The 22,839-nt window shown below is 56.6% G+C and overlaps 8 protein-coding genes across 8 annotated transcripts; 5 read left to right on the top strand and 3 right to left on the bottom strand.

The window, feature by feature from the left end:
• Positions 1-431: 431 nt before the first annotated feature.
• On the bottom strand, positions 432-1,973 carry J7T55_011943 (phosphoserine phosphatase; the record flags this gene model as incomplete). Its single annotated transcript, XM_053136780.1, has 1 exon — positions 432-1,973. One exon carries the CDS (start codon positions 1,971-1,973, stop codon positions 432-434), a length of 1,542 nt encoding a protein of 513 aa, XP_052999748.1.
• A 993-nt stretch (positions 1,974-2,966) lies between these two features.
• J7T55_011944 (fumarate hydratase) lies at positions 2,967-4,755 on the bottom strand (the record flags this gene model as incomplete). Its single annotated transcript, XM_053136782.1, has 3 exons — positions 2,967-3,156; positions 3,228-4,251; positions 4,314-4,755. The coding sequence occupies 3 exons, from the start codon at positions 4,753-4,755 to the stop codon at positions 2,967-2,969; spliced, it is 1,656 nt and encodes a 551-aa protein (XP_052999749.1).
• Positions 4,756-7,226: 2,471 nt separating this feature from the next.
• Positions 7,227-8,240, top strand: J7T55_011945 (phosphoadenosine phosphosulfate reductase; the record flags this gene model as incomplete). Its single annotated transcript, XM_053136783.1, has 1 exon — positions 7,227-8,240. One exon carries the CDS (start codon positions 7,227-7,229, stop codon positions 8,238-8,240), a length of 1,014 nt encoding a protein of 337 aa, XP_052999750.1.
• A 3,370-nt stretch (positions 8,241-11,610) lies between these two features.
• Positions 11,611-13,138, top strand: J7T55_011946 (beta-Ig-H3/fasciclin; the record flags this gene model as incomplete). The annotated part of the gene is made up of 4 exons (XM_053136784.1): positions 11,611-11,719; positions 11,789-12,157; positions 12,333-12,825; positions 12,904-13,138. The coding sequence occupies 4 exons, from the start codon at positions 11,611-11,613 to the stop codon at positions 13,136-13,138; spliced, it is 1,206 nt and encodes a 401-aa protein (XP_052999751.1).
• A 614-nt stretch (positions 13,139-13,752) lies between these two features.
• J7T55_011947 (uncharacterized protein) lies at positions 13,753-14,440 on the bottom strand (the record flags this gene model as incomplete). The annotated part of the gene is made up of 4 exons (XM_053136785.1): positions 13,753-13,797; positions 13,906-14,081; positions 14,167-14,218; positions 14,339-14,440. 4 exons carry the CDS (start codon positions 14,438-14,440, stop codon positions 13,753-13,755), a joined length of 375 nt encoding a protein of 124 aa, XP_052999752.1.
• Positions 14,441-15,874: 1,434 nt separating this feature from the next.
• On the top strand, positions 15,875-17,967 carry J7T55_011948 (palmitoyltransferase ERF2; the record flags this gene model as incomplete). The annotated part of the gene is made up of 2 exons (XM_053136786.1): positions 15,875-17,110; positions 17,194-17,967. The coding sequence occupies 2 exons, from the start codon at positions 15,875-15,877 to the stop codon at positions 17,965-17,967; spliced, it is 2,010 nt and encodes a 669-aa protein (XP_052999753.1).
• A 716-nt stretch (positions 17,968-18,683) lies between these two features.
• On the top strand, positions 18,684-20,491 carry J7T55_011949 (rhamnogalacturonate lyase; the record flags this gene model as incomplete). The annotated part of the gene is made up of 2 exons (XM_053136787.1): positions 18,684-18,912; positions 18,990-20,491. 2 exons carry the CDS (start codon positions 18,684-18,686, stop codon positions 20,489-20,491), a joined length of 1,731 nt encoding a protein of 576 aa, XP_052999754.1.
• An 889-nt stretch (positions 20,492-21,380) lies between these two features.
• On the top strand, positions 21,381-22,248 carry J7T55_011950 (short-chain dehydrogenase; the record flags this gene model as incomplete). Its single annotated transcript, XM_053136788.1, has 3 exons — positions 21,381-21,566; positions 21,628-22,160; positions 22,212-22,248. The coding sequence occupies 3 exons, from the start codon at positions 21,381-21,383 to the stop codon at positions 22,246-22,248; spliced, it is 756 nt and encodes a 251-aa protein (XP_052999755.1).
• Positions 22,249-22,839: the final 591 nt, after the last annotated feature.

Below are 22,839 nucleotides of genomic sequence, written 5' to 3' on the forward strand. Positions count from 1 at the left end.
GCGTGGGACCATGGAACTGCTTTTGGTTTGCCAGGCGGAAGCCGGCTTGAAGCTGGGGGGTCTTTTTGGACAGGGAAGGACACGACACGGGGAAAAGTACTTTGGCAAAACAGGATATGCCGATCAGTGTTTGGAACAGCTTTTCACAGAGATGCAAAGATGATCATCCCTTTCGATTCTCCTAGGTTCTCAAGAGCGCAATCACGATTCAGGGAACATCGCATACACCTTGAGTAAAAAGCCTTTGGATTTCTCCTATTTGCCAAAGTGACCATCCGGGCCCAGCCTGTGAAAGTCGTCCCCATCTGGACAGTCTACCGTGCCGGGTCCAGAAGTGAAGCATCCGTCAAACCCCCCCCCCCCTCCCCAAGCCCCCAAAAACCACCTCTACCCGCCCTTGTCACTTCCCAACCTGGATATCAAAAGCTAAACTATGCAGACAACATCTCGATCTCCTCCCTCGTGAAGCCAAACAGGTACAGCAAATCCAGCAGGCTGTCGCCGTTGAGCCGCGCGCCGGCTTCCATCTGCACGCGGGGCTTGGCGTTCCAGGCGACGCCCAGGCCGGCGGTGGCCATCATCTTGAGGTCGTTGGCGCCGTCGCCGACGGCGACCACCTGGCTGAGGTCGATGCCCTCGGCGGCCGCGATCTGCGCCAGCAGCTCGGCCTTGCGCTCGCGCCCGACGATGACGCCCGCGACCTCGCCCGTCAGCCTGCCGCCCTCGATGACGACCTCGTTGGCGTGCGCGTGGTCGATGCCCAGCTCCGACGCCAGCCACGCCGTCAGCGGCTGGAAGCCGCCGCTCAGCACGGCGGTCCGCACGCCGAGCCTCTTGAGCGCGCGCACCAGCGGCCGCACGCCGGGCGTCACGTCCAGCACGGCGCGCAGCTCCTCGAAGATGGTCTCGGGGAGGCCCTTGAGCAGGGCGACGCGCTCGCGGAAGGCGCTCTCGAACTGCAGCTCGCCCAGCATGGCGCGGTGCGTGATGTCGGCGACGCGGGCGGCCAGGTCGGGCGGGTCCTTGATCGTGGCGGCCAGCAGGTCGATGACCTCCTGCGTGATGAGGGTGCTGTCCATGTCGAAGACGACCAGCCGCGGGTGCCGCCGCCACAGCAGGTCGCGCTGCAGGGCCACGTCGACGTTCCACTCGCGCTCGAAGCGGTAGATGAGCTCGTGCTTGCGCAGGTCCGCCAGCTCCAGGTAGCTCGGGGCCGGGGCCGGCGACAGCGTCAGCTCCACCACGAGCGGGTGCTCGCTGTTGTCGAGGCAGCGGTGCGCCGAGGTCATGTTCTCGGACCCGGGCGGCAGCGGGAAGCCCGACATGAGGTGCAGGAAGGAGGTGACGCACAGCGGCGACACGTACGAGCCGTACAGGTGGTCGAGGGGCTCGGGCTCTGCGGCGGGCGGCTCGAGGGGGAAGGACTCGGGGTCGGTGGTCGGCGCCATGTTGGCGGGGATGTCGGAGCCTTCGGAGTGCGGCGCGGACGGCTGTCCCTTGTGCTGTTGCGTTGGCGACGCCGGCGCCTGGGGCGAGGGGATGGCATTGTTGGAGATGCGCTGGTTCTTGGTCTTGTAGAACAGCGTGGCGACCAGCTTCTGCGAGGAGGCGCCGGGTGGTGGTGCGCAGTTGGGATGCGACAGGTCGTGGTTCAGGCCGCTCTCGACGACCTTGGGCGGGTTGTCAGGCGATGGGACGCCTCGGTAGGCGGGAGGAGGCGAGGGCGTATTGGCATTGGCATTGGCATTGGCATTGGCGCTGGTGCTCACGGCAGCGGCGGCAGCAGCAGTGACAGCGGGAGTCCTGCTCGCGGCAGAGGCATCCTCGACAACGGTGTCGATGCCAAAGCTGCTCTCGGGCTTGTTGGGAGGACGGTACTGCTGGAATTCCTGCAGGTATGAGCTGCTCCTCTTGGAGGAGTCGAGCCGGGGCCGGACCGAGACGGGTTTGGAGGGGCTGTCGTTAGTCGTCATGTTGGGCGGGCAGTGGGCAGCGGTGCGGCGGGCAGCGTGCAGTGGTGTGTCTCCCTGCCAACACGCTTGATGAGTGATTCTTTACTAAAGATGTAATAGTTGGATAACGATGTCAATAACGTGGGTGAGGGGGCCTATGTGGGCTATCGACTACACGGATGGATATGTACAATAATAATACAAGAATGCACAGGGTTGGCGGTGGTATTGAAGAGCCTTTTCTCCAGGGCCGCTCACTCGCTCACTGACGGACTGACTCTCGGGCACCGGCTCTGGCTTTTTGGCTTTTGGCTTTGGCTCTTGTTTCTGGCTGGAGTGGGCGGTGGACCGTGGACCGTGGACCATGGGCTATGACCTTGGAAGAAGAGGGCAGAGAGGGGTCGAGGCAATACACTTCAGGAATTGGCTTTCCCTATTTTCCAAGGTTCGGAGACATGCCGTACCTTAGCTGGGGCGGGCTGCAGCGCGGCCACCTGCCAGTAGAGGCAGGCCCTCAGGGAACCCCCTTGCCGGGGTGGGGGTCCGCAGCCACGCCTGGCTCTCAGAGGGGGGCCGTCATTGGGGGGGAGCTTCTACTCCGAGCACTGAAGGCCAGGATTTGTATTGATCGTCAGGAGGGCCACAACGATATCAGGCAAGAATGAGCCTGTCAGCTGGTGTAGGGCTGAATCGCGGACCCAGACATATGCAACATTACCGTTGACATTCGCTAGTGTCTTCGTTACGTCGTACTGCGCTCTCTTGTCTCGCATTTTCTCTATTTGATACTCTACACGCCACATACAGCATAGTACACTTAACCCCTTTATTTATTTGAATTTTTATTTCCCCTTTCTTGCTCCAGAGCTGACTTTTATCGCTACGTGAATACTCAGGTATAGAGGACCGATTTGCTTGGGATATAGGGTCTGTGACAGCATGTTGTGTGTGTTGTGCACACACGCAGTCAATTCAAACTAGGCATTTTACAGGTCATCATCACAGGCAATGCGCTTAGCCCTTGTATGGGCTCGGCCCGACCATGAGCTCAGGCTTCACGAGGGTGTCGAACTCCTCCTCGGTCAATGCCTGGAGCTCCAGCGCAGATTGCTTCAGGGTGAGGCCCTTCTTGTGCGCGTTCTTGGCGACCTTGCTGGCCATGTCGTAGCCAATCTTGGGGTTGAGGCAGGTGACAAGCATGAGGCTTGATGCACACGTAATGTTAGCTACCCATCGTGTAATCCTCGGCAGTATGTCCGGGGCAGCTGGACTTACGATTCCTTCATGATGCTGCCAATCTTCTCCTCGTTGGCCTGCAGACCCGCGACCAGGTTCTTCTCAAACGACCGCATGCCGTCTGCCAGCAGACGGGTGCTGTGCAGCAGGTTGCGGATGACCAGAGGCTTGTAGACGTTGAGCTCGAACTGCCCGTTCATGCCGCCAATCGTGCAGGCAACGTTGTTGCCCATGACCTGCGCGCAGACCATCGTGAGAGCCTCACACTGGGTGGGGTTGACCTTTCCGGGCATGATGCTGGAGCCGGGCTCATTCTCGGGAAGGATGAGCTCTCCGAGACCACAGCGAGGACCGCTGCCCAAGTACCTGATGTCCTGGGCGATCTTGTTCAGCGACGCAGCCACCGTGTTGAGGGAGCCGTGCGCCTGCACGATAGCATCGTGAGCTGCCAGGGACTCAAACTTGTTTGGCGCCGTCTCGAAGTGGGTGCCCGTCGCCTTGGACACCTCCTCGGCAATTGCCTCGGCGAAGCCCTCGAACGTGTTGATGCCAGTGCCAACGGCCGTGCCGCCCTGGGCCAGCTGGCGCAGCTCCGGCAGGCTGGACTCAACCCTCTTGATACCGTAGTCGAGCTGTGCGACGTAGCCCGAGAACTCCTGGGCCAGCGTCAGGGGGGTGGCATCCTGCAAGTGTGTACGTCCAATCTTGATGATATTCTTGGCCTCGAACTCGTCGACCTTCTTCTGCAGGGCTTCCCTCAGGCTCTTCAGGCTCGGGATAAGTTCGCCCTCGAGCTCGAGCACGGCGGCGATGTGCATGACGGTAGGGAAAGTGTCGTTGGAGCTGGCGGAGCGGTTGACATGGTCGTTAGGGTGGACTGGCTTCTTGGAGCCCATCTTGCCACCGAGGATCTCGATGGCTCGGTTGGAGATGACCTCGTTGGCGTTCATGTTGGACTGGGTACCGGAGCCGGTCTGCCAGACGACCAGGGGGAAGTGGTCGATCAGCTTCAGGTCGGCGACTTCTTTGGCGGCCTGCTGGATGGCCTCGCTGATCTTGGGGTCTACATAGGCGCATTGTAAGCGTGAGGTCGAAGCTGGTCCTCCGTTCAGAGGCCGGACATACCCAGGCCATATCGCACGTTCACCTTGGCGGCAGCACCCTTCAGAATACCAAAGGCCTTGATGACGGGCGGGGGCATGCGGTCCTGAGGCTGGTTGATGCGGAAGTTCTCGAGGGATCGCTCGGTCTGGGCGCCCCAGTACTTGTCGGCGGGGACCTGGATCTCGCCAAAGGCATCGCTCTCGGTTCTGGTGGCAGCAGCCATTCTTGTGGATGAGGCGTGGAAGTGTCTCGTAGAGGTAAGTGACGTAGGTGCGGCGCGAGGAGAGGAGGAGAAGGTAGGCTCGTCGGTTCGCCGCTGGCGGCCAACCACAGGCACGGAGTGCGAGGTTGCGGAGCTTGAGAAGCATGTGCTCATGGCCCTCATGCCATTACCCCTCGGCCTAGCCAGCCAGCGCATGGCCGAGCCGGAGGCACACGATGTTCGTGCAGCTGAAGAAAGCATTTTCGCTAAAGAAAAGGAAGGAAAATCGGGGAAATTCAACAAAGTCAGGAGGAGAACAGCTGTCAGCCTTGTCTTCCAATCTAGCCAAAAACAAATACCTCAAAAAGATCTTAATCGGGTTCTACGTTTCGAAGCTGGCCGGAGCTCTGCTGGCGAAAACGCCAATTGGGGAGCTCGGGCCACGGGGACCTGCTCCCCCAAGTCTGCCCGACCTCGGCAGAAACCGGACGGGACGGAGAAGAGCTCAGAACGGAGGAGACGGCCAAGAGGCGGATGTAAGTAAAGCCGCCATGCGCGTTGCCATCAGCCATGGTCCTGGCAACACTGCCTGTGAGGCTTCACCAAGATGAAAGAGCAAGACAGTGGGTGAGCTGCTGCCGATGTCACCATTTAGGGCAGGATGGGCAATATCGAAACCCTTTATCAGGTAAACATGACAAATTTGAGAAGGCGCCTGGGCAGACACTCTGTGTTGCATGGCATTTCGAGTCGAACAATCCCGTTGCTCCTATTTGAGCAAAAACTACGACCGCCTCAATGATTAGCCGACACACCATCACCATCTCGAACAAGCAGCTGGGGGGGCTCGAGAGATAGACAAGCTGACCGCTCCCGCTCATATCAGTGTCGTCAAGACGAAGCTCTTGTTCGCAACCGCCCCTGCAAGCCGTGCATCCATGCATAGAGCAGCCTCTTGACTCACAGGCTGAAGATATGCGCACACACACACACACACAAACTCTGGAGCTGACAGGCTGGCACAGTTACACAGAGGAACAGCAGACTGGTATTAGGAATGTACACCCGGCTTGGCGGTTGTGCGATCGCGTGCTCGCTATTGATCCTGTTAATTTAGTTTTGACTGGAATCATAGATAGAAGCGGGAGGAATCCGGGGAAGGAGAAGTGGTTTAGAGTCGATCTTCCCTGATGACGTCGAAGACATGACGTTTGTCGTGCTCATTCATCGTCAATAGACTGTCACTCAGCACCACTACTACTCGGTAGGACTCGATCCAGGAACAGCACCGCAAGATGCGTCATCCCAGCAGCTGTCACTCAATGGAATGGATGGTTGTGTTGTGGTATTACTAGCTGTGTCAGTCAGTCTTTGCAAAAGGGCGGACGCAGTACTACCTGGCACTACTAATCGAGCTGCTGACAAAACACTCGAGGATTTCCAATCGGATGAGGCAACGAAGGGTGTGAGAGGTGTGTCTAAGAGAGGGAGGGGGGGAACGGGTTGAGGACAGTGCCAGCGCGCTTGTTCGGAAGAGCAGGGATGGCGATGGAATACTGAGGTACATGTGGCCGAAACCGTATCTGGTGGAGCCCGGCAGGACCAATACGATGGGCGCATGGGCTCCAGCCCAGACTGACTGACAGAGCAAATGGTGCCGCGTCCCGTCTAAGCCGACCAGACCAAATCCAGCCTTCCGCCCCCCCCAGTCTCCCGCGAAAAAGACCTCTGAGGAAAACTCTGGGGAAACCAAAAGTGTACTTGTCGAGAGACGACATGCCTCTGCATCAGGACGGGTAGTTCCCCAGATCTGCTGGGCGAGTTCTCGCGGCAGATGCAGATCTGGTTAAGTAATGCCATCCGCGGCCCCGGACTTGTCACAGCTGCAAAACAACCCGGCCAGCCCACTTGCCACGCCTTTTCCCAGAGGAACCCCCTTTCAACCCAAGCACTGGTCGCTTGTCACTGCGAGGTACCGTGGCAGATTTTGATTCTCGGGCCAATCAGCGCCAGGACCCTGATCACGAAAGGAATAGCGCGGATTGCACCATCGATGGCCTTCATCAACACACATCGCATCGCCCTGCCATCATCGCCTGCCTCAGCCTGTCCTGGCCGGATTGCGCCATCGCTCGGCCTGCTTCACTCACCCACGCCCCTCACAGTACTGCGCGGCAGACACGATTCGCGCCATGTCCTGTAACAGCTTTGTACTTGGATCCAGCGCCTTCTGTCGCTGCTCCCGGCCGCCCGGGGGTTTCCCCATTATTCATGCTGGAACGTTGTGTCTAAGTCTGCCTGGCCTGCCCTGCCCTGTCTCTCCCGCCAGGGCGCGCTGCTCCTCCCACCAAGACCACGGCCCAATATTAGAGCAAGCGTAATTCCGCAACTAGATGTGCTGAGCAGTGATTTCTCATCCTGATCTGATCTCATCCTGCTCTTGTCTCGTGCGGAACCTAAGTGACCGAAAACCATTTTAGAAGCCAACTGCTCCTGTATTCTTCCTCTGTTCCAGTCACTTGCGAGCTCATCCCACACCAAAAACAAATACCCAACCCCTCTATATCATCATATCCTCTTGAGCTGCCACACCAACACTTGCTGCTGCTGCGCTGCCAGGACCTGTGTGCCCCAGGCCTGTGTTAACTCCACAACCCCCCATATACGATTTTTCAGAGACTCCTCTTCTTTGTCAGAGATTCGTGGAATCGAAAGACCAGACGGCTCTCAACATGGGCAACTACTCCCACTCAGATTCATCCGTGTCCTCTCTGGGCTCCTCGCCTCGCTTGAGCGCCCTCGACACGAAATCCGACACACAATCATCATCGTCATCAACCGAAGACGTTGAGTCCGGCTACGCATCCGCAACATCATCCACAATGACGCTGCCAGCCGTGACCTTCACACCCTACCACCTGAAGTGGCTGAACAGCCAGCTGGAGAACATGCACCCCATGGACATCCTACGCTTCGTCAAGGTCCTCTTCCCCAACCTCTACCAATCAACGGCATTCGGCCTCACGGGGCTCGTCACGCTGGACATGCTGTCCAAGTTGCAAAAGGAGAACCCCAGCTCCCAGAACGTCGACATGATCTTCCTCGACACACTGTACCACTTCAAGGAGACCCACGAGCTCATTGACCGGGTGCGGGCGAAGTACCCCAACGTCAAGCTCCACATCTTCAAGCCAGACGGCTGCGACACGGTGGAGGAGTTCGAGGCCACATACGGCGAGAAGCTGTGGGAGGTTGCTTCCGAGATGTACGACTGGTACGCCAAGGTGGAGCCGCAGCAGCGGTCGTACACGGAGCTCAACGTCGCCGCCATCCTGACGGGCCGGCGGCGGTCGCAGGGCGGGCAGCGCGACCAGATCCCCGTGATCGAGGTCGACGACGAGCGGGGCGTGGTCAAGATCAACCCCATGGTGAACTGGAGCTTCGACCAGGTGCAGCAGTACGTCAAGGAGAACGACGTGCCCTACAACGCGCTCCTGGACCAGGGGTACAAGTCTGTCGGCGACTGGCACTCGACGTCCCCCGTCAAGGCGGGCGAGGACGAGCGGGCCGGCCGGTGGAAGGGCCAGAACAAGACCGAGTGCGGCATCCACAACAAGAAGTCCCGCTACACCCAGTACCTCGAGGAACTCGAGCGCAAGCGCAAGGAGGAGGAGCTGGCCCAGGCCTTCCAGAAGAACTCTGGGCGGCAGGCCGCAGCCTCGCCCGCCGTTCAAGTCTCGTCATAGCAAGACCGGAACACCTTCGTCTGAATGGGTGATTTCTCTCTTCGCCCGGACAACGACTTTGATGATTTCAACGAGCATAGCACTGGCTTATTTGTGTGTGTTTTCCTGCAGTGATTTGCGTTTGGGAGTCTGGGGGAAAATAGTGGGTGACCCATACATGGTCTGGCGTTTGGAGGGCATAAATGTTGATTCCCATGCCATGTCTCTTGTGCCATGGCATCGCGAGAGCGATGGCTCATAGATATATATATATAGAGTAGTCAAACAGAACAAGACAAAAGCAAAATTTTATATCTACCTGCCAAAAAAAGCCCCATTCCATTGCGACATCGACAATTCCTGTGACTCAAGGCCGTCAAGCGGACAGGCAGCCCAGCCGCCAGGCTGTCTGCCTCGTGGCGCCGCTGCTCGGGGCTCTCCTCCTCACACACGAAGGAGGGCGGGCTGGGCTCGAAACCCTAGGGTTGCGGGAGCGGAAAGCGTGCGTGCGTGGATGTCGCCATCGACTAGGGCGGATGGGTCGGCGATGTCGTGATGCCGGGAGGATTGGGCGAGGCCACAAGGCAAGCACGGGTGGCGGGAAGGAGAGGACGTCGGCGGTGGAGCCTCCCGGCGGCTGCGGACGGGTCTCGGGAGCCCCATCAGCTGCAGCAGAGCCGCACCGATCGGCTGCGCGGTTATCGGGAGGGCATGAAAAAAAAGATGCATAATTTGGCGTGGATTGCGCCATTGGGGTCTGACGGGTGGTACCACCCACACCAGATGCCTCACTTGGGGTACGTGTGGGGCGCACGGCCTGGCACTGTGCTCTGTGTGGAGGGGCGCGGCTGGCGCTTCGACTGGGAGAATAGACGCGACAATGACTAATACTGCTGGCATCCCCAGGTCTGTTCCAGAGCTTCCCGTGGCAGAAGGCTTGACACTTCTTATCGGCTGGGCAAAGCTGCGACTGAGATAGAAACATTTCATGTCTCTTGAATCCAAGACTTACAGTCTCCTCTTGGATGTCACACAGATTTGCACACGCATCAAGTCGGGTATGGCCCCTGAACAATGGTAGGTATGAAGCGGGCAAGTCCCGAAATCTACGACTCGCAGGGATCCCAAAGGTGGGCCAGGTACAGAAGAGTGCTCGGAAAGGGATCAGAAGGGGCCAGAACCTGTTTGGGTAAACACTGTCCCAGAGCAGATTATTCCGTAAATTATTTCATCAGATATATCTCCTAGGACGCTATACCTTAGTCCACAGGAGGTTATCCCATGACAGGTTATCCCGTGACCGGTTATCCTATGACAGGTTATCCTATGACAGGTTTTTCCACATGAGGTTATTCTACAGGACGTTATCCCACAGGACGTTATCCCACAGGAGTTTATCCAATAGCCAGCAAGAGCTTATTCTATAGAAGACTATCCCATAGTCAACAAGAAGTTATTCTATAAGGGGTTATCCAATGGGAGGCTGTCCCACACAAGTTTAGCCCACACAAGTTTATCCCACACATGTTTATCCCACACAAGTTAATATGATAGCCAGCAAGAGCTTATCCTATAGAAAATTATCCTATAGTTAACAAGAAGTTATTATATAAGAGGTTACTCCACAAGGGGTTATCCTATGGGAGGTTACCGTATAGGAGGTTATCCCATAGGAGGTTATCCAACAGTCAACAAGAGGTTGACATATGAGAGGCTGCCCAAATGTCCCATAGGAGGTTATACTGAAAGATGGATTACTATGTACTGTACTGGTCAAACCGTGCCCGAATATCTGCGATCCCCTGTGGGCTGTAGAGGAGCTGGCTTCCACGAGACAATCAGACACTGGAAGGCCAGTGCATTGCAACGTTGCCAAATTCGTGGATGAAAATTCCATCGTCGAGCCAAGCATAATCGACTTCACTGCATCTGACGCAGGAGTGCAGGGTCTGGGAGACAGAGAGAACAATCATATTAGTAGCAGTGCGATGAACGTCCTACATCCAATTGGGAAATATTTGCAGTGTGCAGCCGAGTGCCGAGCCAGTGGGTGGAGTTGGTCCGTGCGGTAATGGTCCGTGCGGAGGGCACTAGTTGGGCCGCCCTCGCGGGCCCAATACGCCCCGCCCCCTATATGCTCCGCCTCCGCAACAAGATACTCGAGTACTTATATCAGCATTTCTGGCCGCCACTTCGTCCAGGAGACCTGGAAACTTCTTCCAGGGACCTGTAGCTCAGCGGTAGAGCATAAGATTGCAAATCAGCAACTATCTTGGGGTCCCGTGTTCGAACCACGGCAGGTCCTTTTTTGCAGTCACCGGTATATATTACATTCTCTGCTGTATATCCGCTGTAGGAGTAGCTGTTTAGGTTCTTCCGTCGGTACCTTTTGATGCACTGATTATCATTCGTCTTGGCCTCGACCGGAATGGATCCTTCCCGGAGCTGTCATGGCCTTGTGCCAAGGTTCTGCATGAGAGTTTGGAGGTGGCCTCAGAGGCCATCCTACACCATCCTATCGGATCAGCCTTCGATCTTGACCACATCGGAGTTGTAGATTTCTTAATATGCAGTGACTATAGCATGAGCAAGTGACACATCGTCCGGGTCTTCGATCCGCAGCCCATCTGCAGCATTGAAGCTCATGGTTCTGCTCCCCACCTACACAAGAGGGGGTGACAACATAGCTGTATACGTGTATTTATCATTCCAGAAAGCTTAACGTCCAACGTATTTTCCCCGCCTCTGTTTCGAACATGTTTGGATCTCGCTGAGCCCGCCAAGCTCACGGCATCCCCCCGGAAGCCCAAGCTCCTCCCCTCGGGCAGATCTTCCGAGTGCTAGCTTTACTTTCCAGATGAAGCGGCCGTTTTACCCTCGTCCCAACACCCCATTGGCGACCTGCAGGCCCGCCCGCCCTGTCAAGCATTCAAGCTTAAATCACAAGCGTTGTCGATCACTCATTGGCCTCACGACTGTGCCCACTGGCACCCGGGAGGAGGATGAGGTTTGATAGCTACTGGATCCAAATCGTGGGCAAGGGGGTCCTGCGTGAGACGAGTCGTGTTCGCTTCTCAGGCTCAGCTGCACTGAGATCAGCTGGTCGAATGGGGTAGTCTAGATGCCTGGGGTGTCCAACGGCAGCTTCGCTACCCGGGCCTTGTCAAGGTCGTAGACTTCAGGCTGGAAACTTGTGGGCATGAGGGGCTGTGTTGAGGGTGTCATGATTAGGCCCCGGGATGGCTGCGGGCTGGGACCGTGGAGAGAGATGGCGGCATATATGATACTCGGGAGTCCGTCGTGAGGTGAAGGCAGAGCTCGAGCGCGATAGCCTCTCTCGCTCATCTTCTTCTCACAGGTCCGGTACCGTCCCCAGTCGTCTTCCGCGAACATGCGTTTCTCACAGGTGTTGACCACCGCGTTTGCGGCCGGTGTCGCAACGGCCGAGCCGCTGGCCAACGTGCTTGCCGCCAACAACAATACGCTGAGCACCTTGAACTGTAAGACTAAGACGCAAGCCCGGAGGTCGGTATGACCATGTGATAGAACAACAGACTAACAGAGCGTAGCCATTTTGGCCGGCATGCCGCAGTTCACGCAGGCGTTGACGACCGCCAGCAACATCACGGTCCTGGCGCCGTCCAACGACGCCTTTGAGCAGGCCATGAAGGCCATGCCCATGCTCACAAGCGACATGAACATGGTCACAGCGCTTCTTCAGTACCACGTCATGCCTGGTGTTATGATGTCCTCAGCCTTCACCGAGACGCCACAGTTCGTCAGCACCCTCATGGGTATGCCGTTCGCTATGGTCAACGGCAACCAGAAGGTTGAGTTGCTCAAGATGGACAACATGGCCATGATCTTCTCTGGCTTCAAGCAGATGAGCAGCGTCACCAAGGCTGATATCACCTTTGACGGTGGTGTCGTGCACGTCAGTAAGTGACTTCGAAATGGTCCATGTTTCTTCTATGTTTCTCCTCGGCGAGCTTGGCGGTGGCTATTCTTGTTCGAACCATATCGTTTTATCTCGCCAGAAAATGCCTCGTGGCCTCTCCTCAAGCCTCGCCTCTTTGTTTTCATAGGTTGGAATGGTTGCTGACATACTCCCAGTCGACAAAGTTCTCACCATCCCGATGTCCCCGTCCGTCACGGCCGTCGACATGGGACTGACGTCTCTTGCCGGCGCACTCACAAAGACCAACATGGTGACAGCCGTGGACGGCCTGTCGGATGTGACCATCTTCGCACCTTCGAACAAAGCATTTGAGGCGATTGGATCAGCGGCTGAGGGCGCCTCCACGACAGACTTGTCTACTATCTTGAGCTACCACGTCCTCCACGGCGGCGAAATGGCCATGTTCAGCACCAATCTCCTGATGGGCAGCAGCACGTCGGGGACGACCATGGCCATGCCCGGAATGGCAGGGATGGAAGGGATGCCCATGAGGAGGCAGGCTATGACTAGCACGCCTATGATGTTCGAGACCCTGCAGGGCGCCAGTCTCAACGTCCGCATGGAGAACGGCAAGGTCTTTGTCAACTCGGCCATGGTCACTACAGCCGACATCATCGTGTCGAACGGAGTCATCCACGTCATAGACAAGTAAGGGCTCCTCTCCTCAACCCCTTTTCATTTGTACCACAACCACTTCGCTGACATTCTCTCTTCTCCCTCATTCAGCGTCCTCAACCCCATGATGCCAGGCGCCACGCCAAACCCAAGCGCCACAACCCAAACACCTGCCTTCTCAGGAGCGACGGCCGTGCAGGAAGCGCCGTTCACCTCGGGCATCACGCCCACAACTACCCTCACGGCCGGCGGCATGACCGGGAATGGCGCCGGCGTGTTCGCCGCCGTACCCACTGCTGCTATCCTGGGTGCTGTCGGCGGTGCTGCGCTATTGGCAGGATTGTAAATGGCCTTCATCCATGGTTCATATTTTTTTCCTATTGTCAGTTGTAGTACTACATGGGGTAGGCGCTCCCCATTTGTACTGCTATGAGTGAGGTGGGAGAATGAGTTGCCCCTCAATACATGGGGATGGGTCTCGAGACACGGGACAGAAATTGCGAGAAACAATTGTAATCTGGAAGGCATCAAGCCTTCAACACCGGGAGGCAAAGTAGATACCCGTAAAATGGTGTATATAATAATGCCAGGAGTTTATGGACGCCAAACCACGTTTTAGTGATTCAAACGAAATGGTCCAGAAGCCAAGATCCATCATTTGGGCTGACTGCATTGACAATTCACTGCCATGTTGTCACATGATCATGGACTCTCAAAATGTCGCAAGTTGCTCCCCATACACACTGCATCATGAAACTGCGCATTGCCTTAGCGTGGCTTCGAGCCACTAAGTAAGACTCTTGCTGTGACCTGGCACATAGTTCTGGAGATGCGCGCAGCTGGACAGAATGAGGGTTGGCGGTGGAATCGTCTCCATTGGTGACCGTCTATCTACACAACGCTACCCATGATGCGGGAGCTGCTCGTGCTCTTCGTCTTCCCACAGTTTGAATAACCCATCTAGTAACCGTCCTTGCCCCACTTGTTGTACTTCTCGTGCAGCTCCTGTAGTCCGTGTGTCAGCTTCTTGTGTTTTGGCTCACTGCGTGGGCTCCCTGTCCATGACAGCAGCCGGCCCGCTCATCCTCCTGAACGTGCTGATGGGGTCCGTACCTTTGGCAAGTTGACGTTGGGAACGACGACGGTGTTGACAGCGCTAGGTGCGTCCTTGGGCTCGGCGGACCTGTCGCCGCCTGGGTAGTACTGGTACTTGCCCGTGCCGCCGGTCTCCCAGGGGTTGCCGGCGTGGGGCACCTTCTGCTCGGAGGTGGAGGAGGTGGGTGAGCGTCCTGTCCCAGATCTGTCTCAGTATCTCATGGCTGCCTGCACAATTCCCGACTGCTGCCGATGTGTGTAATGGCCATCAAGACGTACCAAAGTAGAGACCAGCGCCTCCGAAAGCAGCGACCATGACCGCACCAAGGATCTAACGGGAAGCCAATGTCAGCTCTTATCCGGATTCTCGGCTGTAGCTGCGCCTTAAGGACAGTATAGACGAATGCGTCGCCGTCTTCGTGGATCGCCGCAGCGGCTGGGCTCAACGCACCATAAGCTCGGGGTTTCGCTTGGTCTCCTGCTTCAGGACATGCTCGCTTTGCAGCCGGCGAGCGGTGGTGGAGAAAGAACGCAAGGCAACTCTGGAAGCCATGGCTGCTGATGAGGGTTTCGGTAACGGTGACGACGGGTCTGGCTGGTGAGATGGTCGTGGTGGAGGCGGTCGTTGCGGCAAAAGATTGGGGTCGTCTAACAACTTTCGATGATGGAGGTCTCGTATGATTCAATTCGGGTGTGGCAGAATGGAGCTTGTCGCCCAGCAGGCCGGATTATGACGAACGGGGCGTGATTGGTCGGCCGCCAGCCGGAATACTCTGCATTGGCCAATGCAGCGGTGCTCCAACGAGGCTGACATAAGCCTGTGGGGGCGGTGGGGCAGAACCACAGAACCACCTCACCTGGAACGGGACCGTCTGGCTGGCAGACAACTGGCGGGCACAGCGGCAGCACCGTAATCTCCCGTGGCATAGCCTACCAGGTCTACCTTGGTCCAGCTAGGCAGGTAGAGTCGGGGCCTAAGCCGCAAGAGGCTACGCTGATATCAATACCGTTTTGCTGCTAAGGTCTGATCTCCAAGATGTGCACGTCGCATCTGTCCAGCCTAAATCCAGCCAATCCCTAGCATGCCTGGGCAGTGGTCCTAGGGCACCTCTGTACTGTAGGGTGGTAGATAAGGGGGTTAGGTAGTCTCGGTACTATCAAGATGATGGTGCCACGGGTGCCTTGCGTCGGTGCTATGTCGCTTTGAATGCTGGTGTGTGCTGCCACTGCTGCCGCTGCCGCTGCTGCTGCATGGCCATTGCAGGTGGGACAGACAGGCTGGCCTGGACAGGGCTGACTATGTGACTTTGTGACTGGAGACTGGGGACTGCTGGAGACTGGAGACTGGACCGAGACTGGAGTGAGGGAGGATGCCGCGTCCGTTCGCGAGGGAACCTGAAAAAGCATCTCGGACTCTGCTCAGACTCTCTCCTCTTGCTCAGGCCTCCTCTCCTTCGTCTCGTCGTGCTCACCCGCCCGTACCGTGTCACACCCTCCCTTTTTCGCCGCCAACCTCTTCGCCAACTCCTGTCACTCATTTTCTGCCTTGCCTTGCGCTGCCACTCCTTTGATACCGCAATCCCAACCCACGCATCCCTAATCTAATTTCGCTCTCTTCCCGCCTCCTGCCGAAATCTCAACTCCTGCTCCTGTCCCCGTCCCTGTTCTTATTCCTATTCTGGTCGCCGCATCCCATTGAATCCCCACGGTCAACCAGATCGCTGCAAATTTCCGTGCTCGCCAGCCCAGGAGGTGCCCTGCACGCCACCCCAACTCTCCACGTTCCGAACCAACCTTAGCATAGAGCCAAGGCACCTGTCAACCAGAATTGAACTTTCCTTCTCCTCTACGCCCCTTTGATGCCTCGTGGTCAACCTGTGGAAACTATGATATAGCCGACCGCTGATCCTGCGACTCACCCAATCCGCCCGCGACCACGAGATCACACCGAGATCAAAAGACCACCCACAAGGGCTCATTCGGCGCCATGGCATCTCAGGAGGGCTCGAGGTCGAACACCCCGGCTGGGGCTGCCAGCACCGGCGACGACGAGCCCAGCTTCCCTCAGTATCCAGGCAGGGCGACCGGCCCGCCCAGCATAATATCCTCGAGAATGACCGATATTGGAACCGAAGATGGACGGGAGATCGAGGCGCAAAACCCAAATAGGCAGAGCATGGCCACCTCGCAGAGCGGTACTGTCAGGTCGCAGATCTCCTCGCAAAGGGCTCCCGGCGCCTGGCCGCAACCGACGCCCTTGCGCCGCGGGCTCTCTGGCAAAAGAGGCAGCGTGGCTGCCAGCATCGGCTCAAGCTCTGTTGCAACTGGAGGACGACCTGCCAGCGCAGCAGGCCGGAGCCATGTCCCGTCTGTCTCTTCGCACTCCTTCTTTCGCCCCATGAGCTCCCAGAAGCTGCAGGCGCAACGAGGCGTGGCGAGGCCCTCAACCATGAGCCGTCCACCTGAGACCGCCGAGACATTGTCACAGGAGGCCGGTGCCACAACTATCGGGGCCAACGTCGTACGCCATAGTATACAGTCCCAGTCGACATCGGCGCGCCGATATACCGGAGACGAGCACCCCCCTCCGTCACGCGGAACCGAAGTAACAGCTCCCGAGACTTTTGACCGCGCCACGGCGAACACCAGTGCGAACGGTCACTATCCTCAAGGCAGTGTTTCCGACAGCGTTCGTCCTCTGAACAAGCAAAGGGAGACGGCAGAGAATAAAGGCTTGGCTGTGAACCTGGACAAAAGCTACAAGAACTCTGGCCAGGCCTCCCCTTTGACTCCTCGGTCGTTTAGGTCCAGCTTCTTATTACCTGGGAGAAGCAATCAGGGAGAGAATGCGTCGAATCGCAACATGCAAGGCGGCGAGAAACTCGAGTCCGTCGCCTCATCCCCACGCTTTGGTGACGGAGCTACCGATCCGAGGCCAAACACGGCTGTTGCTCCAAAGGCTGGTAGGCAGGACATGGGTCGCAACTGGGAGTATTTCCTTGGGAATACTGTCTTCTGCATGGGCGGCAGATTGCAGAACACCAAAGCGCGGCCCGTCAATATTGCCACGGGAGCTTTTGTCGTAATTCCTTGCATTCTGTTCTTCGTCTTTTCCGCACATGACCTTTGGCACGATATTTCACCGGCTGTCCCACTCATTTTTGCCTACTTGGCTTTTATTTGTATATCCTCTTTCCTCCACGCTTCAACGTCGGATCCTGGTGTAAGTAATCCCCCACCTGATCTTCTTCAAACCCGGAAGTAAACTGACTTGAGGAATAGATATTGCCTCGCAATCTACACCAGAACCCACCCCCTGATATCAACGAAGATCCTTTGAGGCTGGCACCTCCAAGCACTGACTGGACGTTGATCAAGTCGGCTGAGTCGTCGACAGCTGCCATGGAAGTGCCGACCAAGTACTGCAAAACTTGCCAAATCTGGCGGCCCCCTCGCACTCACCACTGTCGGATGTGCGACAATTGTATTGAGACAGCAGACCACCACTGTGTCTGGCTCAACAACTGCGTGGGTCGACGCAATTACCGCTACTTCTTCACGTTCGTTTCCTCGGCCACCTTGCTATCAATGTATCTGATCGGGGCTTCTCTAGCCCAGATCCTGGTATACATGAACATTGAGGGTGTAACGTTCGCCCAAGCGATCAACCATGATGCCGTGCCATTCGCCATGGTGATATATGGCTTTATCGCCTTCCTTTACCCAGCTGCGCTCATGGGCTATCACATGTTCCTCATGGCACGCGGGGAGACAACACGCGAGTTTCTCAACAGTCACAAGTTTCTCAAGAAGGATCGATACAGGGCATTTACCCAAGGCAATTGGTTCACGAACTGGGTCGTTGTGCTGTGCCGTCCACGGCCACCGACGTATTACCACTTCAAAAAGAGGCACAACGAAGGGGACCAGCGATTGGCAAACTTGAGAATCAAGGAACGCCGGCGCAAGGCCAAAGAACAACAACAAGAAGGTGTAGAGCTAGACGAGGTGCGGCCGCAGCCAGGTTTTCAAGGACCAAGCGCGCTGAGGAACGAGAGTCGCCCGCCAACGACGGCATGAGAGCTCTGTTGGACCTGTGGCTCCTAAGGGCTTACGTTTTGTTCTCTTTTTGCTCTTTTTTACCTTTTTTTTTTCTTGGTTACCAATTTTTGTCAAAAGCGTTGCATCTGCATCGGCGATTGAGGCAGCGGAAAATGGGCATTGAGCAAAGAGATGGGAGTTTCTTGACTGAATACTTGTCGCCTATGTAATGTCTTATCCCCTTATACCCCGAGTTTCTCAAAACTCCTCTTGTTTTCGAATGATAGAGCCAGCGAATCAATTTTTTCTTTACCCAAGTGATGTTCCCGTACAATCTTGAGCCGAGTATCTAGAGCCAAGGGCCTGTAGACACCTGGGCAATACGGCCGCCCAAAAGGCAACTAGAGATCCAAGAAACACGACGTCGGAGTACCCAAACTGGATCGGGAATAAACAACTGCTTGCGTAGTGAGCTAGTCAATTACCCTGCCAGCCAGCCAGCCCTGCTCGTCAACGGTGGGTGCCAAGACTTTTCTCCTCGCATATCTCGTGGGATTAATGGCCCGAACCTCGCCCCTTTCAGATCTCGGGACCAATTCGCCGTTGTTGCACGCCTCACGCATCATCAAGGCGCGAAGTAAGCCCCGCGACGGCGTCATGATATCTTATAAAGCTTCCCGAGTATCCCGCTTCTGGGATGAGGGCCGGCTGGTTGCTCACATGCCTCCGACGCCCTGGCTCGCCTTTCCTCCGTCATGACGGGCTTACTCTCCTACGCGGTCTTGCTCCTCGCAGGCGCTCTTGTGAAGGCGCACCCGGTCGTGGAGCGCGCAACTGGGCCGTTCCTCTCCCAGGTCAACAACGAGACATGGGTCATCGGCAATGAGCTGTGGAACCTGACGCAGCAGCGCACCTACGGTGTGAAGCTGTTCTACAAGGAGCGCGATCTTGTTGGAGATGCTGTGGGCCATTACGTGTCATATAGTAAGTTCTAATTACTAGGAAACTTAGCCGCCGCCGCCGACGTGGAAAATGGATAGGCGCTGACCAAATATCGATAGACGGTGCGGCATCCAACCTTAACTGGACATCCGCCTCCATCGCCTCATCCGGAACGGACGAGTCCGGCCCCTGGATCGATGTATCCTTCACCGCCATCGAGGGAGACATGCACTGGGTGATTCACACCGGGCTGGCCGGGGCGTACCAGTACTTTGTGAACCGCGCGGTACCCGTGCTGGGCGAGTTCCGCACGCTCTGGCGGCTCGACAACACGACGTTCCCGCGCGGGCGCACCAGCCGACGCGACGAGCCCCTGCCGCCGCTGTCCGACTACCTGCCCGAGCTCAAGGTGCAGGACGAGACGTGGCTGCGGCCAGACGGCAGCGGCTACATCACCAAGTACGACTTCTCGGCGTTCGTGCGCGAGCAGACGGCGTACGGCGTATACGGCGAGGGCTTCGGCAGCTGGTACATCAACGCCGGCAAGGACTACTACAACGGGGACCACCTGAAGCAGGAGCTGATGGTGCACCGCGAGAGCGCGACGGGCGACGCCGTGCAGCTGAACATGATCCACGGCACGCACTTCCAGGTCAGCAGCTCGGACGTGTTCCCCGCGGGCAAGGTGTGGGGCCCCTGGCTGTGGTATCTGAACGGCGGCGACGCCGCGGACGCCGAGGCGCGCGCGCAGGACGAGTTCGCCGCGTGGCCGTACGCCTGGTTCGACGACGAGGCGTACCACCGCCGCGGCAGCGTCAGCGGGCGCCTCGTGCTCTCGGACGGGCGGCCCGCCGCCGGCGCGGCCGTGTTCCTGGGCGACAACGAGCCCAACAAGACGGCCCTCGACATGGGCGGCGACTACTACTACACCGGGTACGCGGACGCCGAGGGCGGCTTTGCCTTCGAGGACGTGCGCGCCGCCACCTACGGGCTGCAGGCGTGGTCGAACGGCAGCGAGATCGCGGACGTGACGACGTCGTTCCTGCGCAACGGCGTCGAGGTGGTGGCGGATGAGGAGACGAGCCTGGGCGCCCTGGACTGGCTGGTCTCCAACAAGACAAAGCTCTTCCAGGTGGGCGACTTTGACCGCTACGCGTACGGGTTCAACAACGGCGGCGCGCCCTACCAGCACGCCCTCGTCGCCTCGTGCCCGGCCAGCCTCACGTACACCGTTGGGTCCTCGGAGACGGAGGACTGGTGCTTCGGGCAGACGTGGCTCGGCAACTGGACCATCCGCTTCGAGGTCCCGGCCAACGCCAGCGCGTCGGCTGGGTCGGACCAGGCGACGCTTATTGTATCCCTTGCCAGTTATAGCACTGGGGCGAGCTCCAACATCTTTGCTAATGATCAGATCATCGGCAACCTGACGAGCGGGACTCCGAAGCTTCTGAACGACCCGGGCCTGTACCGATCCGCAACGGTGGCTGGTGAGTGGAGGCATTTTGAGTTTCCATTTGACGCCGGGGTGTTGAGTGCAGGCTGGAATACTATCACGTTCGAGGTCACTAGGAACACTACTTGGAGGGGATTCATGTGGGATAGTATTGTCCTAGAGTGGTGAATACTGGTGTAAATTTCAGTTTGTCTGTAAATATGCAAGAAAAAATTTAAAATATCTGCCACAAGAAAGACGCCCGCGGGCAAGGCTGGCAATAGTATCATAGCCTCTTTGAACCTCTGTGGATTTCAGATTTCTCCGCGAGAGCTATCTCAAGGTCTCCAATCATTAATCTCCAGCCAAGATGCCGGTGCAATCACGGCCATCATATCTGCTGTGCCTTCCCCGATCTGCGTCAGACGTGTCCCAGACTGAGTTGCCGTTGTTCAAGCCACCTTCTTGAGCCCCAAAACCACTAGATTTAAGGAATTGATTCAAACTGGGCCACCGTCCCTGCCAGAAATTGTCTTCAGATTGCAAGATTGCTCACACGAGTCGAGCCTCAATCCATAGCCCTGGCTTGATCCTCCGTGATCGACGCGACATAAGACTAAGGCCATACTCCCACTGCCGGAATCCAGGCCCATCACACTTGCATAAAGGGAGTGGACTCACTTGATCAAAGACGCAAAAGTCATTCAGATTTCCATTGAACTTTGTCAACCACCTTGAGGTACTATGACGAATTTGCCGTCAGCAGGATGAGCGCAGAAGCTTTTGATGGAAAAGCCGTCGATTCTGGGCAAGACGTCAGCACAGCAAGAAGCGACCCAGCCTCACTTTGTGACCACCTAGGTACTCAGATCTCAGACCGTTTAGCATGGAAGTCGACCAACATTGCGGGTGGATGTCCTGCTCTTGATTCAAGGGGCCACTGGCTTTTGATTATATAAGCCATCGACTTGCCGCCCCGCCAGTGACATCAAAATCTGCTTGTGTGAGTGATATCAAGAGCTGGCCAGCCAAATTGCCCGCCTGTACATTGCTCTCAATAACCACAGCAGAAGCGAAAATGGCGGCAAAGACAATCATCGTGACTGGCGCTGGCCGAGGCATCGGTCTAGCAATTTCACAGTACCTCTTGCAGAACTCGCACAAGGTGGTGTTGGTGGCACGAACTGAGACAGAGCTTGAGGCTCTCAAGAAGCAGTACCCATCCCAAGTCGAATACTTGGCCGCCGATTTGACGCAGTTTGAGGTGAGAGATTAAGAGATAAGATGAGTATCAAATGAATTATTGATTGACGAGTCTATGACAGAATGCTACGAAAGTCACAGACCTTGCTGTGAAGCTGGGTGGGAAGGTCGACGGAATCGTCATCAATCACGGAGCACTTGAGCCCATCAAGCCCATTGCCGACTCTGCAGTCGATGAGTGGAAGACCATCTATGACATCAACTTCTTCAGCCCTCTTGCGCTTGTCCAGGCTGTCATCCCCCAGCTGAGGCAGACCAAGGGCCGCATCATCTTCACCTCGTCAGGTGCCGCAACCAAGGGCTACAAGGCTTGGGGCCCATACGGCTCTTCTAAAGCTGCCCTGCACTCTCTCGTCCAGCACTTGGCGGCTGAAGAAAAGGACATTGTCTCCATCTCCGTCAGCCCCGGAAGGACAGATACGGGCATGCAGAAGCTCTTGCGTGAGCAAGGCAGGGGATTCATGGACGACAAGGACCACGCCAGCTTCGTATCTGCGTTCGAAGAGGGCAAGCTCAACCCACCCGAGGGTCCTGGAAATGTGATTGCCAAGCTTGCGCTGGATGGCACGCTCGACTTGAGCGGCAGACTTTTACAGTGAGCCCACCAGACTCCGCCTCGACATTTATGAATGCTAACCATGCGCAGATGGAATGGCCCGGAGCTGGCTTCGTATCGTGACTGATAGAGTTCACTGTTTCAGTATGTCAGCAGATGATTCAGGCAATAGACTGCAAAAGAATATCTAGATGCATAGAGGAGCCTCATTCGAAAGATGAAAAGCAGTACATTTTTTTCCACACGGGTGATTCAGTTTTAGCATGGAATGATTTTTGTAATCATAGGCTCCTCCGATGATAATCGGAATTTTTAACAAGGAAAGAATCGTGACCCACCTTGAACGTCCTCAGCTTCTTGTTGTTTGCAACGGCGCCAACAGGCCGTGTAGTGACTACGCGGAAGGAGTCAGCATCCTCTGCCGTGTTCCTGTTCTGCAAGCGCTGACTAAGATGCTTGTTGCTCAGGTATTGAATTGTTTCCGTCATGTCGTGATCGGCATTTGATAGTACTACATTTTTTGGACATCATGGCAGATGTGTTGTTGGGTGGTCGTCGCGAGTATGGAGGAAATTTGAGAACAAACCTATCAGCGCTGTTAGTCGATGCCAGTCTCGGAGAGTGTATGCGGCGAAGAATGAGCGTGAAAAGAATGCATCAGAGATAGTCCGTTTGGCTTAGGACGAGTCAATCACCATGGTTAAGTATGCCTGGGGCG

This window comes from Diaporthe amygdali (assembly GCF_026229845.1).
Source record: "Diaporthe amygdali strain CAA958 chromosome Unknown NODE_2_length_3802984_cov_64_841326, whole genome shotgun sequence".
In the NCBI taxonomy this organism is placed as follows: domain Eukaryota; kingdom Fungi; phylum Ascomycota; class Sordariomycetes; order Diaporthales; family Diaporthaceae; genus Diaporthe; species Diaporthe amygdali.